Source organism: Poecilia reticulata, linkage group LG9 (assembly GCF_000633615.1).
Source record: "Poecilia reticulata strain Guanapo linkage group LG9, Guppy_female_1.0+MT, whole genome shotgun sequence".
Taxonomy (NCBI): Eukaryota; Metazoa; Chordata; class Actinopteri; order Cyprinodontiformes; family Poeciliidae; genus Poecilia; species Poecilia reticulata.
The window spans coordinates 7,631,398-7,646,421 of NC_024339.1; the positions used below are offsets into that span (position 1 = coordinate 7,631,398).

The 15,024-nt window shown below is 40.7% G+C and overlaps 1 protein-coding gene across 1 annotated transcript; it reads right to left on the reverse strand.

Annotated features, from left to right (window-relative positions):
• Positions 1 to 2,508: 2,508 nt before the first annotated feature.
• anapc5 (anaphase promoting complex subunit 5) lies at positions 2,509 to 13,260 on the reverse strand. The gene is made up of 17 exons (XM_008417539.2): positions 12,769 to 13,260; positions 12,596 to 12,675; positions 12,157 to 12,266; positions 11,834 to 12,077; positions 10,938 to 11,004; positions 10,710 to 10,811; positions 9,316 to 9,506; positions 9,148 to 9,229; positions 8,974 to 9,066; positions 6,716 to 6,897; positions 6,372 to 6,507; positions 6,145 to 6,219; positions 5,947 to 6,068; positions 4,997 to 5,104; positions 4,730 to 4,877; positions 3,447 to 3,609; positions 2,509 to 3,361 (listed from the first exon to the last, which is right to left on the reverse strand). The coding sequence occupies exons 1-17, from the start codon at positions 12,964 to 12,966 to the stop codon at positions 3,141 to 3,143; spliced, it is 2,322 nt and encodes a 773-aa protein (XP_008415761.1). The 5' UTR covers positions 12,967 to 13,260; the 3' UTR covers positions 2,509 to 3,140.
• Between the last annotated feature and the right edge of the window lie 1,764 nt (positions 13,261 to 15,024).

The following is a 15,024-nucleotide window of genomic DNA, read 5'->3' on the forward strand; positions in this document are numbered from 1 at the left end:
TACTACATTGTGGGAACTCACTGCTCCCAAAGAAGAAATGCTGTTTTGGGATTAGGGGTAAGGGTTAGGTCCAAGGTGTGAATCAAGTTTTGGTTGGGGTTAGGCTGTAGAAATGAATGGAAGTCAATGGAGACAAAGACAGCGAAACAAACGTATGTGTGTGTGTGTACCAGGTTTTCATATCCTTATGGGAACCTATTTCTGTCTATAATGTGGGATTATGGGGATCATTGCACCTTGTGGGGACATTTTCTTGGTCCCCAAGAGGGAAATTGTTGTTTTTGGGTTAGTGGTTAGGTCTGTGATGGTTAGGTATGTAATGGTTAGGGATAGGATTATGATTATGATTCAAGGGTTAGGCTGTAGTTAATGGAAGTCAATGCGAAGTCCCCACAAGTGATGAAAACACGACTGTGTGTGTGTGTGCATGTGTGTATCCTGTTGTGAAAGTTGTAGAGATGTTTAAAGCATCTGGAAACACTGTAATTTGACCAAAACAACTGACTACACATGGGTATGAATACGTTAGGAAGATGCTGTATGTCTGTAATTCACATATTAAATACTAGAGATGTGCCGATCAGGTTTTTTTCCTGCCGATTCCGATCACATAATTTTTTTATCATAAGCACTAGGTTACATTATATGGAAAAAGGAACCATAAATTCACATAGACAAAAACCTTTTAATTACTTTTTCCAAGAAAAAAACAAAACAGGCATTGTGCAAATTGTAGTGCTATTGATATTATCTTTAACAGGCTGAAAACATATGGAGGCTCTGAAGAGGCTAAATAAAACCTCTCAACATTGCCAAAAAATTCAAGTATAAAACTTTACATTCAAAGGCAAATACAGGATCCATTACAGTAAACAATCCTGAGTTACTGAATGAAAACATCCTGATAGCATGGCGGCTAGCTGATTACTGCTAGTTCTGATTGACTGTTTCAGACTGAGCGGAGTAATTATGCAGAACAAACAATCTTACAGATCAATTATTTTTTTCAGAGATTATCTGTCTCATGTTTAGGACAGTGAAAGTTTTAATACGTATGTAAAATGTATGTTTTAAGTTAGATACTGTAGCTTTAAGCAGAGGTTTGGTGTGAGAGTCACTACCAGGTGGAGTGGAAGCGGCGCTCCGTCTGTGAAATATTACTACCTGTAGCGCATAGCAGCGGTTCAACAGCAAGAGCAGAACCAGCGTCTTACATCGCACCTCGAAGGCTAATTTTGCGGGTTATTTGTTTAGCTTTCTGACCGTCATGCTAATCCGGGTGAGTGTTTGTAGCTCTGCGCTGCTTTACCTGCTATCTGATCCTCCATATGTCTTTTTTACTGCAGTGAGCCTCGATGTAGCCAAACTCCGTCAAGTATGGCATTGTTTATATGCCATATTAGATTTGTCGTGTTGATGCATTTTGACGTGCTTCACCCCGAGGTAATTTTCACAGACATCGCTTAGGATTTGTTTCTGCGCGTTTGCGCAGTGTGAAGGAAAGAGACCAGCTGCACAGGCAGGTTGAGATGCAGGTGATTGGTTTGTGTGATCGGCAACAAGAGACTGTGATCGGCGATCACCGATCATACACTTTTTCACGGAAATCAGTCAATTATCGGTGGCCGATCGATCAGCACACCTCTAATTATTATAGTAATTTGCAATTGTGTTTTGCATGTTATGATTTTAGGAGCCATAGGAAGCCTGCAGATAAAGCCTTGAATCATAAATTTGAGGTGCTTTCTTTTTTTAGAAAGTAAATTTTTTTACACATTCTCAGGTAAATTGCTTAGTTATAAAGTGGAAGGCTCGTTTCTATAAATCTTTTTGACAAACGCCCCGAGTAAAAAAAAACAAAGCAAAAACAATTTCTGCAAACTAAATGAGAGGTGACGTAATTTCCCCGTCAGTGAACACACACTCCTTTCCCTCCTGTACACCTGAAGCACCGGCAGTGAAATTCATGTTAAAACATGTAAATCCAGGCACTATAAGGACACATGCCCGGAGCAACCTCGTTATCCAGCGTTTCCACTGTTAAAGGCAGCTCTGTCCTATATCTCCCTGGGATTTGCATGCTAAACGAAGCTCATTCTGCAGCAATGTTATACAATTCAACTGTTTATCCATAGGAAGAGAAGCGAAGTCAACATATTTGAGACAATTCAAGAGAATGAATCAGAGCGTTGAAGATGTAGATTAAGAAACTTCAGCTGAAACATCCATAACAAAACAGTCAAACTAAAGATTAATACAGATCCGAGCTGCAGCAGCACATCATGGCTTCCTCCTTCAACTTTATCGGTATTCTGGAGACAAAAATAAATCAGCTAGGCCCCTGAAACACATTCGCCCTGCACCCCTCGTTCATCAAAACATGGAGGAGGATTCAGAGTCCCGATGAACTTCAAACACCTTCTTCCTCCAGGTAGCAACCCGACCAGCTGCACGATTCATCACTCAAACCTGAACCATGCCACACAAATCAAGACACAATGTACAGACTTATGCTTACTTCTCTTTATTCATGACTCCTGTCACTGTTTAGTTGACATGTAACTAACATTTTGTGCTGCAAGTTCCTCGACGACCACCTATTCAAATTGAAAAGATTAAGAAATGAGATGTTCACTCCAAACACAAAATCTTACACAATATTTTTGGTTTAGTTTCAGACGGTAATATCTTCGTACACCTGGAAAAAGACAAAGCTAACTAGTAAAGATTTGGCAAGATGTAGGAGCTTGTTTTAAGTCAATAAATCCTTATTAATAAAAACATACTCGTTTAACTTGTATTATTTTGCTTATGTGGATAAAATGTCATGTTAAGTGAAATCTGCCAGTTAAAATAGTACTTTTTTTTTCTTTTACCAATATTTAGGGATTACCGACTTAAAACAAGTTGCTCTTTCTAAAAGTTACTTGTAATTTAGTTCTCAGTTCAAGTGAACTAATATATTTATACTAGAAACTAGACTAAAAATACTTGGTGAGACTAGTCTTTCTGCTGTGTTTTAGTGCTGAGACAAATCAGGACAGGGCTTCACCCCCACCTAGTGGTGAGCCGTGGTACTGTATGTGCCGTGTTGTGAGGTAATGCAACCAGTCTGATGATGCTGTGAGGGGAGCGCTCTGTCAGAGCTGCATGAAGACCGACGGGGCTGGGGACTGCAGCTCCTGGTCCAGCAGCCTGAAGTTCATGGCGCTTTTGTTGCTCTGTGCCGTCTGTCCCAGCGAGCGGTGGAGCTGCGCCTGGAGGTAGTGGACGTCCCGAAGGCGCTCCTTACAGTTCAGCCTGGTGAAATAAGACTCGGCCTCGTTGAGACCGTCGACAGCCAAAGCTGCCGAATGCTGACCTGCCAGGAGACGAGAAGCAGAAGCAAAGAGTCAGATGTAAGATCTTCCACGTGGCTTGATCAGATTCAGGGGGTTAAAGGTCACCTAGATGGCCCTGTCCTTTCAGCCTGAAGCCAGCAACAGCTATGTGACAACGAGCTGCCAGCAGCATGGAGCGGCCTTTGTCGATGACGGCTCCGTGGGCGAGGATGGGCTCCATGGCTTCATGGAGAACGGTCAGAGCCTGCTCAGGGATGCCCAGCATCAGCTGAGGAGGAAGAAACAGAATCACCTGATAAAGTTGTGGGATTAGAGGAGTCAGATTATTTCAGTTGTACATTATCGTTAGTCCAGTTGATGTTTTCTTTTAGAGTGGGCACACTTCCGCTAACCTGCTAACAGCTGAGCTATTTTTTCGCTCAGCGCTTTAGCTATCTGAAAATGTTTAGCTCGGCTTCCCCTTTATTCCCTTTTCTGAGTAAATTCTAAACTTTCATTTAGTTAAATGTTTTGTAAACTTTCAGTCGAATCTGTGCTGACGTTTTACTTATCAAATTTGATATCCATGCTCTTATTTTGAAATAGATGAGCAGTTCTGCTAACTCTCCTTTATTTCCCCCATAACTTTACTTAAAACATGAGACGTACAGGAACAAAATAAATAGTAGAAAACAAGATGTAAACACAAACACAATATCAAAGGGCATTACAGAAAATGTAAATTATAATATTAAAATGAAATTGGTGCTTGAGTGTTGTAGTCTTTCATGGGCAGATATCATTTGAAGTGAAGTTAGCTCTTTAGAATTAGCTTCTTACAATTACCGTGATTTGCTAAAAATGCACTTTAGCAAATCTTTTATCATCCAAGCTCTTTATTTAACAGTTTAAAGCACAAAAAGGTGCTGAACTTATCTTAATGATTAGAGCCTTATGGTTAGTACAACTAACGTTTTAGCTAGTGATGCCCACCTCCGGTTCTTGAATACCAAGATATTATCTATGGATAATTTTTAGCTTTTCTGCTTGTGTAGATTTTATTTACTCTTACAGGTTTATTTTAGTAAATGCCCAATCGGCTATCAAGTCTGTAAACTAAATACAGAATGGCGGAAAAGTCTCCCTATTTATTTTATACATCAACTTGACAAACACTTTTATGTATTTTCCAAGCAGATTTATTCTACATGCGAATAAAGCCTGTAATCATGCCAGTGAGTTCTGGAAACATTTGAAAACATTTACTCTAGAGCTTAAAATCTTGTAAACCAATCTGCTTCGGACAAGAGCCAATGCATGGCAGCTTTCATCCATCAGTAACACCTCCCACGCTGCGTGGAAGCTGCCGATGGACGGACACAGCAACAGGCTTTCTTGTTGTGGCTGACCTGAGTGAAGGCCAGATGAAGGATGGCCTCCGAGGCCAGGGACTGTAGGTGGTGCTGCCTGGCCAGAGCCAAGGCCTGCAGGAGGAGAGGAAGAGCCGTGGAGAAGCTGGATGACTCCCAGTGGAGCTCGGCGGTGGACAGCATCACTCTGCGGGAGGCAGGCGACAGTTAAAATCAGACTTGCCGGAGTAAGTTTGGTGCTTTTTCTTCTTCACGCTGCAGATTATCACAACGAGAAGGTGTGCGAGAACAACGCAAGAGCCAAACCTGATGATGATCTCCGTGCACTTGGTCTTCTCACAGTGAACCTGCAGCTGCTGCAGGATGCTGTAGGCCTCGGTGCTGCGGTTCAAGGCCTTCAGAACTTGGGCTTTCCTGCCAATAAACAAACTTTAAACACTGCAGCAAAGATAACGGCCCCTCCAGGGTGGTGTGGTGGTTTGTTGTGACAATAACAGCCTACAATTACTAGCTACGTTTCCATAACAAATGTGCGCAAATCTTTACCTATATTCTGTTTGTCGAAAAAATACAAGGTAGCAATGCTACCGTTAAATAAAAATAAATTAAAATCCTGTTTGGATAAAGGTTGTTCATGTGGTAACTCATGGATGTAAACAGTTACATGAAATTACATTCATAATTATAGTTCAGTAACTGCACTCATCTATCATTTGATTTATTTTTAACTGGAGTTTAACCCTTTAACTTTTTTTTTTAATATACATTAATTAATTTTTTTCCAATTTCTAAAAACTTTTGTCCTTGTCTATGCTTTGACCATCACTGTGGTCTTGCAAAAAAAGTTACAATTGCGACACATAACCTGTTAAAAAACAATAGGATTTTAACATAGCCCGTATTTAAAGAGAAAAGAAAATATTCAAGCACCTTCATGCATAATGTCCTGAGAAGTGCAAAACAAGAACGCCATTCAAGTTAGCATGAACTTGAATAAGCAAATCCTACAGAGAATCTCAGAAATGATTCTAAGGAAAAAAAATCTCTTAAAAGATTGACATCCAAGAAACACTGTGAAACAAGAGGTCGACAGGGATTGGTCAGAAAATAAGGAAGTACAGAAAAAATGGAAATGACTTGTGAAAATGTCAAGTCAGCACAAAATTTGCAATTGGTGTATTTGTAGTAATAGCTTAATAACACCAGAACTTCCTAGAGGGACTGAAGTAGTGCTGCTGTGTGTGGTTTGGCATTACCTGTACAGTCCCTCTGTTTTGTTTAAAGCAGACATGGCCTTTACAAGCGGCTCCGCTAAATGATACTTCCTGTTGTTCATGTGTCTCTCAAACTGGATTTTCAGATCGCAAAGCATCCAGAGCTGAAGGAGGAGAAATACTAGAGTTAAAGGATGGTAGATTGGACATTTAAACATATAATATTTAAGTACCTAATACCTTTGAATGTTGTGTATGAGGAGGAAACTGTTCCTTCAGATGCTGAAAAATCTCTGAAGTTGCACTGTACAACCCCTGCATCAAAAACAAGACAGACGGGAGACGCAGTACAGTGTTTACAGTCCAGCCACAAGCTGCAAAGCTGTTCAACATTCACCACCTGTGTTTACAGCGAGATAAAAACGCAGCTTCCCAGTGAGAGTCGGGACAGAGAGCAGCAGCGTTACCTGTTCAGCGTGCAGCTCGGCCAGGTGGCACAGAGCCACAGCGAACGCCTCCGTGTTGTTCTGATGGACCCCGAAGTTCACCGGTTCCAGGCTGCTCATGTTGAGAAGGAGCTGGGCCTGCTGCAGAGCCATGGTGCTGCAGGGCATAACGCAAGCAGCATGTAGCGCTTATAAAAAGCATGTTTTTTTAACGTATTTGTTCAAACTGTCACAGTGGCAGTAAGGCGAGATGAGAGCATGAAAACCAGAACTGCAAACACTTTTATTTTAGAAAACACTGAAGAGCGTGTGTGTGTGGAACTGAAAACCGCCCGTTAGTGGCGCCGCATAGCGAAGATCCTCACCTCTTGCCATACATCCTCCATATGGACGTGGTCTGAGCCAGGCTGATCTCGATCAGCTCCGACAGGCTGTGCTTCCAGTGCAGGATCTCTGTGTCCTTCAGAGCGTCCATCAGCTTGTGCGCAGCCTTACCCTGCATCGCCCCCTGCTGGACCAGCGACTGAATGTCCAGAGATCCCAGGTACTGCAGCGGAGAGGAGAACAAGTCGGACATGTTGGCGACAGATGTCGACCTCGGCTGGGGGAAGTGACCTGGACATAAACAACTGGAACTGATTGTTACTCAAAATAAATACTTAATACAAACAAAGGAAGAACTGAGTCTTCTGGATGTTTACAGAACGGTCATGGATTACAGAGCCGCTCCTCTGCACTTGAAAGGTTTTCAATGGCTTTGGTTCAGTTATATAAGAGACTGTCAGATGGGAAACTTAAAAGGAAATTATTTATCGTTTTAGGCTATGTAAAAAGCTTCAGATCCGACCAAAACAACACAAATGTGGAGAAACATTATTTATTTGTTGGTACTTTCCTGCTAAAAGAAAGTCTCTGACATGTCTGAACTGCATGTGATTACAACAGTAAAAAAGCAGCGTGGAAACGTTAATCTATCTTCTGACTGCAGAGAAAGTCTTCAGACGCACAAAGCAATCTGCAAGTTGGAACATGGATCATTTTTCTAGAATTCCTCACAACTGTTAGAAAATCTCAGCTCTAACTTGTACTAATGTCAGAAGATACACATGTACCTGTACTGAGTATTTTATCAAATGGATGCAACCCTGTTTTATTACAGCGATATATAAATTCATCCTGACTTCATTCAGGATAAATTTGATTTACTTTTTTTCTACTGACGTCAGAACAAACTCAAATCGCTTTGTGTTCTGTTGCTGATTTGACTTTCATTTTGAGTAAATTTCCTGCATTTTCAGCCTGGAATTCCCATAAAAAAGGTAGAGAAATAAAAACGTTTACCATTAAAGTGAAGAATAACTAAACTGTTTTATTTTGCATTGGACCAAATTTTTAAGAAGGGAATTAGAGGGACAGTAAGCCCAGGGTGCAAAGGTTTTTTTTTTTTTTTTTTTTTTTTTTGGTGGGAGCGCAGAGGTCACCACCACTGATGTACACACAGCGTGTCCGACACTAAAACTGGCTCCTGACCAGAAGCCCACATCCTTCTAAATCCAGTTCTGCTGTTTATTGTCCAAAATGTGAAGTTTGAAAAACAGAATAAATCAACTCAACTTTATCAATATTGTACACATTCAAAATATATTTTGTCGAAAATCATTAAAAACAAGTTTTATTTATGTTTTGTTTTTTTTACTTTCCTAGTTCTAGATCAAGTCTAGTCTCTCAAGGTCAGAGCTTTATCGCCTTTCTGATAGAAATAAATTAGCCGCTGGAGCTTCTCCAGACATTCATTATACATATAATCAATCTACTGAATTCAGATGGCCTCATTAATCCAGATACAGTGAAGGCACCACCGATGGAAGCAGCTGGCGGCAGAGCTCAATTATAGCAAATAAAATGTCTCCATGCCTTTCTTAAGGTGTTTTTAAGGTACACAGAGATATAAGAGGGTGATTGAATTTGAGCAATTTTTTAGTTCAAACACACTCTGACTGAGAGAAATACCAAAATGGACCTTTTTTCTGTCCATACATAACGGTTTCACTGAAACTGAAGATTTTCTGCTGGAGGTGAAATTTGCAGGTAAAAGAAACAATAAAGGGTATCCAAATAAGGACCATAAATAAAAATAAACAGTAAGAGTCAGAAAACGTTCAGGGTTTGTACACTTTTCCCATCGTAGAATTCAAGCACTTTTCAAGTGTTTTCAAGGTCAGTTTTCAAACTTTTAAAGCACCAAACTATGGAGATAAAAACAACACAAATTAACTAAAAAAAAGATTCACTATTGTATAATATAATTTATCACTTATTATGCATTGTGATAATAATCTGCATTCTACAGCAGGGACAAGGTAAACTAAAATATAACAAAACTTCATGACTCATAAAATAATTCTGGTGATTCCAGCTGACCTAAAACAAGAAAAGTTCAGTCTGATTTAATTTTAGACAGCGAGAAAAAACAAACAAACTTGCATGTGGTTTTACTAAGGTAACACGGTAGACATTTCCTCAGAGCGGAGTTCAAAATCATAAAAATTAATCTGCAGCACGTACAACAGCTGATGCCAAACTAGCGAGCAGATTCTCCGCTGAAAGGTCATGTTGCACTCACCGGCAGGCAGAAATGAGCGGCCATTTTCACCGAGTCCTGAGTCAACACCGTGCTTTCCGATCCCTTCATGTGCTCCAGTGTGTAGAGCCAGCTCTGGGAGAGAAATCTGTATGAGGATCAAAACGTTCATGACAACGTTACTGTGGAGTCAGAGCACAAGGCTGTTTGTTTTACCAGACAATGCTGCAAGCACACGTGGTCGTTGGACTCCTGGGCAATGCGGATGGCCTCCTGCAGAGCCAGGTCGGCCTGCTGACTGAAAGAACCAAAAAACAAGCAGGAAAATATTTCTTCATTCTGTCTGAACAAGCTCAAACTGCGGCCCTCCAGCTCTGCACTCACTAGTGGCCGAAGCGGCAGTGCAGGCTGGCCAGGTTCAGCGCGGCGTAGCGGAGGCTTCGGCCGTAGCCCTCGTCTCCGTTGCTCTTTCCCTCGTTGCCGGACAGGATGAGGCGGTCGAAGTAGTGCAGGAGGCTGTGAGCAGAGAGGAAGATGTCCTGGACTCTCATGCTGTTCAGGTAGTTCAGGTAATGCTGTAGATGGGAGGAGGAGCAGAGAGCTGCAGTAGGATACACACCGTCACTCAGGCAGCATAAAACCGCTACGCTGCGGCGACTCACAGGATAAATGACAGCTTTTCAAAGCATGCACGCACAACTCTTTCACAAAACTATCCAACACAATCCAATTTAAAACAATAATGTGGCAACAACTCCATGCACAGTAAATCTGGAGCAAACTGCAAAACAGAAACACTGAGTTCCTTTAACTCTGGACTAAAACCTCTCCAGTGTAGAGCAGTTTTGGACCCATAATCACTGGAACACTGAACATTTATTTTTAAGACGTAGAGCACTTTAAACTGCCCCGCTGCTGAAATGTGCAACACAAATAAACCTGGTTGATTGCAGACTGATATTTACTTTCTGATAAATATAATTAGGCATATTTGTTATGAGTTATAGTAATAATCCTATCTGCAACATTTCTTGTTTTTATTTTGATTTACAGACACTGTAAGGAGAACGAGAGATTTATGACAATGCATCAATTACACGCATTCACAACAATGAATCACAAATTCAATTTAATTCAAAAACACTTCATCTCAAAGGGAAATTAAATGTCACTGTAGCTCTTATCGTCTAAATATCTTGAGTCACGATGGATGGTGATGTGGGAAGGGATGATATCAAATTTAATGTTAACTAAAACACAGGATGAAGAGGTTTGTCTTCATCCTCCAGACTGCAGAATAAACAGCGGCTACATTTAGCTGCAGTTTTTAAGGGAATGTCCTCTCAGTGCAGAACAGCTTGGCCTGCGCTGGGAGAAGAGCAAGGTCATCAGAGCTGGTTAATTAGCTGGACTATTTCCTCATGTAGTGAGTCTACAGCTGGCAGCGCTGCTTGTTGCTTGCCAAGTGTCTCTTTTAAAATGGCGTGACACAACGACCCGCCATGAGTTTTTAAAGCTGCGTTTCTTCTAAGCAAAGGAAAAGTGTAGCTGTATTTGTTCAGTCAGCTGACTGGCAGTGCGCAGCATAAGGTCAGGGAGGGGCAGAGCTGCATTACTCCAAGTTCACACTTTCTACTGTATCTAATTAAAACGGCTTTAATTCGCATGTTAATATTTTTACTAAACCTTGAGATACCGTGGAAACTAAACCTTGAGATACCGTGGAAACGGTGAGATGCGTGATTGGGGATGCAGTTAAAAGTTCTGCCGGGCCTCACCGCTTCTGCAAAGTCCGGGTTAAACTTCAGCATGTTGTTGAGCTCCTCCTGCAGCGCCGCCGGCCTCAGGGCTTTGTTCTCGTCGTTCTTCAGAAGGTAAGCCTGCGGAGGGATATTCCCAGAGTCAGAGGGGGGCCGCTTCAACGCCGCAAATACACATCCGTGTCCGACGGATCCCTCTGAGCAAAGTTACCAACAATATTTCATTTAGACTTCATCCAGACTCACCTGCCTAGCAAGAAAATATTCGGCTTGTTTTTGAGAGAGGGGGCCCCGGCTCGGCGTGTTGCCACATCTGAAACAGAGACACATCTGATGTCAACTTTTAAAAACGTCAAAGTACGGCTGAACTGATTAATTAACTGTCAACTAATTTAGTAATCGATTAACTGAAGTATACAAACTCAGAAAAAGGCCATCTGTGGAAACATTTTATGTAGTAATTGAGCCAAAACTCTACAAAATATATATACCAAGGTTTCCCCCAGAAAACTTGCTAAGCCCTGTGGTTGGGCACTAGGTCAGTCATTCATCCAGTTGTGTTTTTGAGTTAAAAATGTTTAAAGTTGACAAGAAGTTTGAAAATATCACTTGATAATCATGTGTTACTGAAAGACTGGAAGATTAACACCTGAACACCAATTATAAAGTCTTAGAAATGAAAACATTTTAAAAAGACTTAAATAAATAAGCAATAATTAGCCTGGTGGCCCGCCAGGCTTAAAACACACTGGGGGAAACCCTGTATGCATTTTACATTTCAGATAAAAACTCCCCTGCCTGTAAATACGTCTTACGCAAAATTCCTCAAGTATTACAGTTTTAGCTTCACTAAAGGAATGCTGTTATTGCATTTTAGGCTATAAAATGTTTATTTTCTTATTTAAAAAGGTAATGATTATTTGTTTATTTCCATCTTTTAATGCTTTTTTTAATATTGCAAAACAAAAAAATCTATTTTTTTTTAAATATATATCTGATTAACCATTCATAAAATAATCAAAGTGATGCCAAACTGCACAAAGTTCAAGAATTTATTTTTGGCTTGACGGCGATCGCTAGTGGTTAAAGTCAGATTTTAAAAATGAAACACGCGTCCGGCTGAAAAGAGCAGCATCACTAACCGAAGTTCGGACTCGTGCAGTGGGGTGTCCAGCTCTTCTTTGTCCGCTCTGTCCCCCACGGTGTCCTCTGTGCTGGTGAGGTCCATCTCCGAGTCATCTGCAGCCAGCGTGGGCACACACACCTGCCCGTCCGTGGGCTTGGCGTAGTGGCTGTGGTAGTAGTGCTGCAGGGACTTGTACAGCTTGTACACCTGACTGAAAGACAGCTTGTTGTACGCCAGCAGCATGTGCCTCATGAAAAGACCTGTGGAGCAGACAGATTACTGGGAAACGGAGGACTTCCAGAGAAAAACAAAGCACCTGCCACATGAGGTTTGACGTACCTACGACGCTGGTTTTGTAAGCCTCAGAATCGAAAGCGGTGAACGGAGTGGGCAGAGTGGAGAAGAAGTACTCCATGTCTTTCAGCTCTCCGTCTGCCATCTCATGCAGCCTTTAAGGATTAGAAGAGACAAGCTCAGCGACTTCCTGCAAACCCCTTTTCCACGCCACAGAGGATCAACACAAACTATGTCTGCAGGTTTATAATTAACAATTGTGAACCCACTGTTGCCAAGTCAACAACTTGTTTGCTAAATTGAGTAACATTTCAGACAAAAAGAAAAATTGGTATCGGGCCAAATCGGAATTGGCAGGCTAAGCTTTTAAAAGATTGGTAATCGGCCAGAAAACTGTGATCGGTGCACCCCTAGTTTTTATGGCATGTTAAATAGTGGCCAGTACATAAGTGACTTATTTGGTTAACTACAGAGTTTGGCAGACCTGAGTTTGACTGCATAGGCGGTCTGAGGACAACACTCCTCCACAGTCTTCAAGAACTGACCAAGAGTCAGGTCTGGACCCTGGAAACGACATAAAAAAACACAGTGAGCAACACATATGACACTACGGTAAATACAAGGAAGGTTGCATAGACTAAGCATGAAAAATTGAACCTGCTGGAGGGGCAGGATGAGCTTGTTCAGCCGCCTTCTCTCAGGCAGGGTGATCTTTGAAGAGGTCATCTCATACAGCAGCGCCAGCACGGAGATTTTATATGGACTCACCCAGTCTTTAATGCCGAACACATTAGCGTGGACCACCCCGTTAGTCATCATGGGGTTAAAATACAAACTTTCATGCACACTCGCCATCCTTAAACGGGCTAAGCACTAAGCTAAAGACAGCTCGGTGTCCAACATGCAGCAGACAGAGTAAGCTAACTACCTTACCGAGTCCCGTTAGCGTTAGGAAAGTCGTCTAAAAAGAGCAAGAATAACTCTGCATTCATCTTAGAAACCTCTGACATAAAGGTTTTAGCTCAAAATGCGGGTATAGTTCAACCTCGTAATAAAGTATGGGCTAATGTGTGCTATCTTCTGAATATTGACACAAGTTGGCTGTTTTACTTTCAAACCGCCCTCCTTCTGTCGCCTCAAAGAGACGTCATCAAAACGACAGGAGTAGACAAGCGCGTCCGCCATATTGTAAGTGGCAAAGCCACTTTGGAAAGTCCGTAGCCCAGACTAGGTAACATGGTTTTCATAATTAAATACCTTCTAAGTTTGGCGTTGTATATATATATATGTATATATATATATATATATATATACTCTTATTTTATGTACAGAAATGTTGACAAAAATAAAGTCAGTTTGCTCAACATGTCTCTTAAACTGACCTATTTAATCTCCAAAAGTATCAGAAATATTTAGCTTCACAAATGATAGCTAGACCAGGTTTAGTTCTGCTAATTTGTTTTACTAAAAAAATATTAAGTGTAATACTACTACTACTACTAGTAGTAGTGATAATCATCATCATCTTACAATTATCATATTCTGCCTATCTACTTACCTGCCAACTCACACTTTATAAAGAAACAGAACATTGGTAGCTATAAATCTAACTAAACCTTTCCTATTAGGTTAGGATTCATTTGGTAAACATCAGAACAGAACTAAAAACACAAAAGTAACAAAATATTTTAAAATGAGCTGCTATTACGCTACCATTTAGCATTTAGAAACAATTTGAGTACTCCTGAATTATATAAAACTGAAAAAAAAACATAGCTTTGGGTAGCCTTTTGCCTTTGTTTCCTCAAACTTGCCACTCACAGTATGGTGCCATCTGGACGCCAATGCGCCTCTTTTATGTATATGAATATCTTAAGCAGACAGACATCAGTAAGAAATAATAACTATAAGACTCATGAATATTCTGTTCCGTTTATAGCTCCTAAGTTTACTTTATCTGAGCAACTCAGTTTTCATTAGGATTATACACTTATGGATTTATTTTACTCATTTTTTATTTATTTCACCCATTTATTTATTTATTTAATTTTGGCTGAAATGGCTCTCCATATACACTGTCCTCCAGTGGTTAAAATAAAGATTCACCAATTTGAGATAAATACAAACTGTAACCACTGGAGGGCAGTGTGGAGTCGACATAGGATTTCCCTTCAGATCACCTGAAACACCCTCAAACAGCGGGCTTTGAATTTTCATCTTCTGGGCTGTACATTCAGCAGACAACAATAATGTATCTTCTATTAGTTGTTAATTGTTACATTTTCCTATTATCAAGAGTGACACATGACCGATCTAAGCGGAAATTTATGTGATGTGATATGTCTCTTTGAACAAAAGTGAATCTAGGCCAAAGGAGACATCTGAAGGTATATCAAATTTTAATTGCATTCTTCATCTTTATGGTGGATCTGTCACTTTGAGGAGAAAAAATGTTCTTTCTCTGCACATATTCATGGGATGCATATCACAGAACATAACTTATTTAAAAAGACACATACATTTGAAATGACTTTCAGAAACTGAACAGGGTTGCACTGACAATGTTAAACTTTATCTGATCAGGCTTCAAGATTTGTACTTAAAAAGGAAAAAAAAAGTCTAAATACTCGTGCAGTTGTGTATGACAGACTCTCTGTCTAGCTTGGGCAGATTTAAGTGATTCAAAAGAGCCCTGTTTATACCACAGTGTTGATGTTTTCTCATTTGACAGATGGCTTCGGCAGTCCTGGGAACACTGGAGCGGGCTATTGGCTCAATAGCCATGCAGCAGGCTTCTGTGCCTGTTGCTTCACACATGCTCCAACAATATGTTGGTCCTCGAGTACCGCTGGACTTGTTGGTAATTAAAAAGGACTCCGACTTCCATCAATGTAAACGAGCATTTTTAATGTT

Coding starts and splice junctions, on each gene's coding strand:
- anapc5 (XM_008417539.2), bottom strand. CDS start 12,966: ATGGCGAGTGTGCATGAAAGTTTGTATTTTAACCCCATGATGACTAAC. Junction 9,230..9,315: donor CACTGCCGCTTCGGCCACTA/GTGAGTGCAGAG, acceptor TGGTTCTTTCAG/TCAGCAGGCCGACCTGGCTC. Junction 3,610..4,729: donor TTCATCTGGCCTTCACTCAG/GTCAGCCACAAC, acceptor CTTCCTCCTCAG/CTGATGCTGGGCATCCCTGA.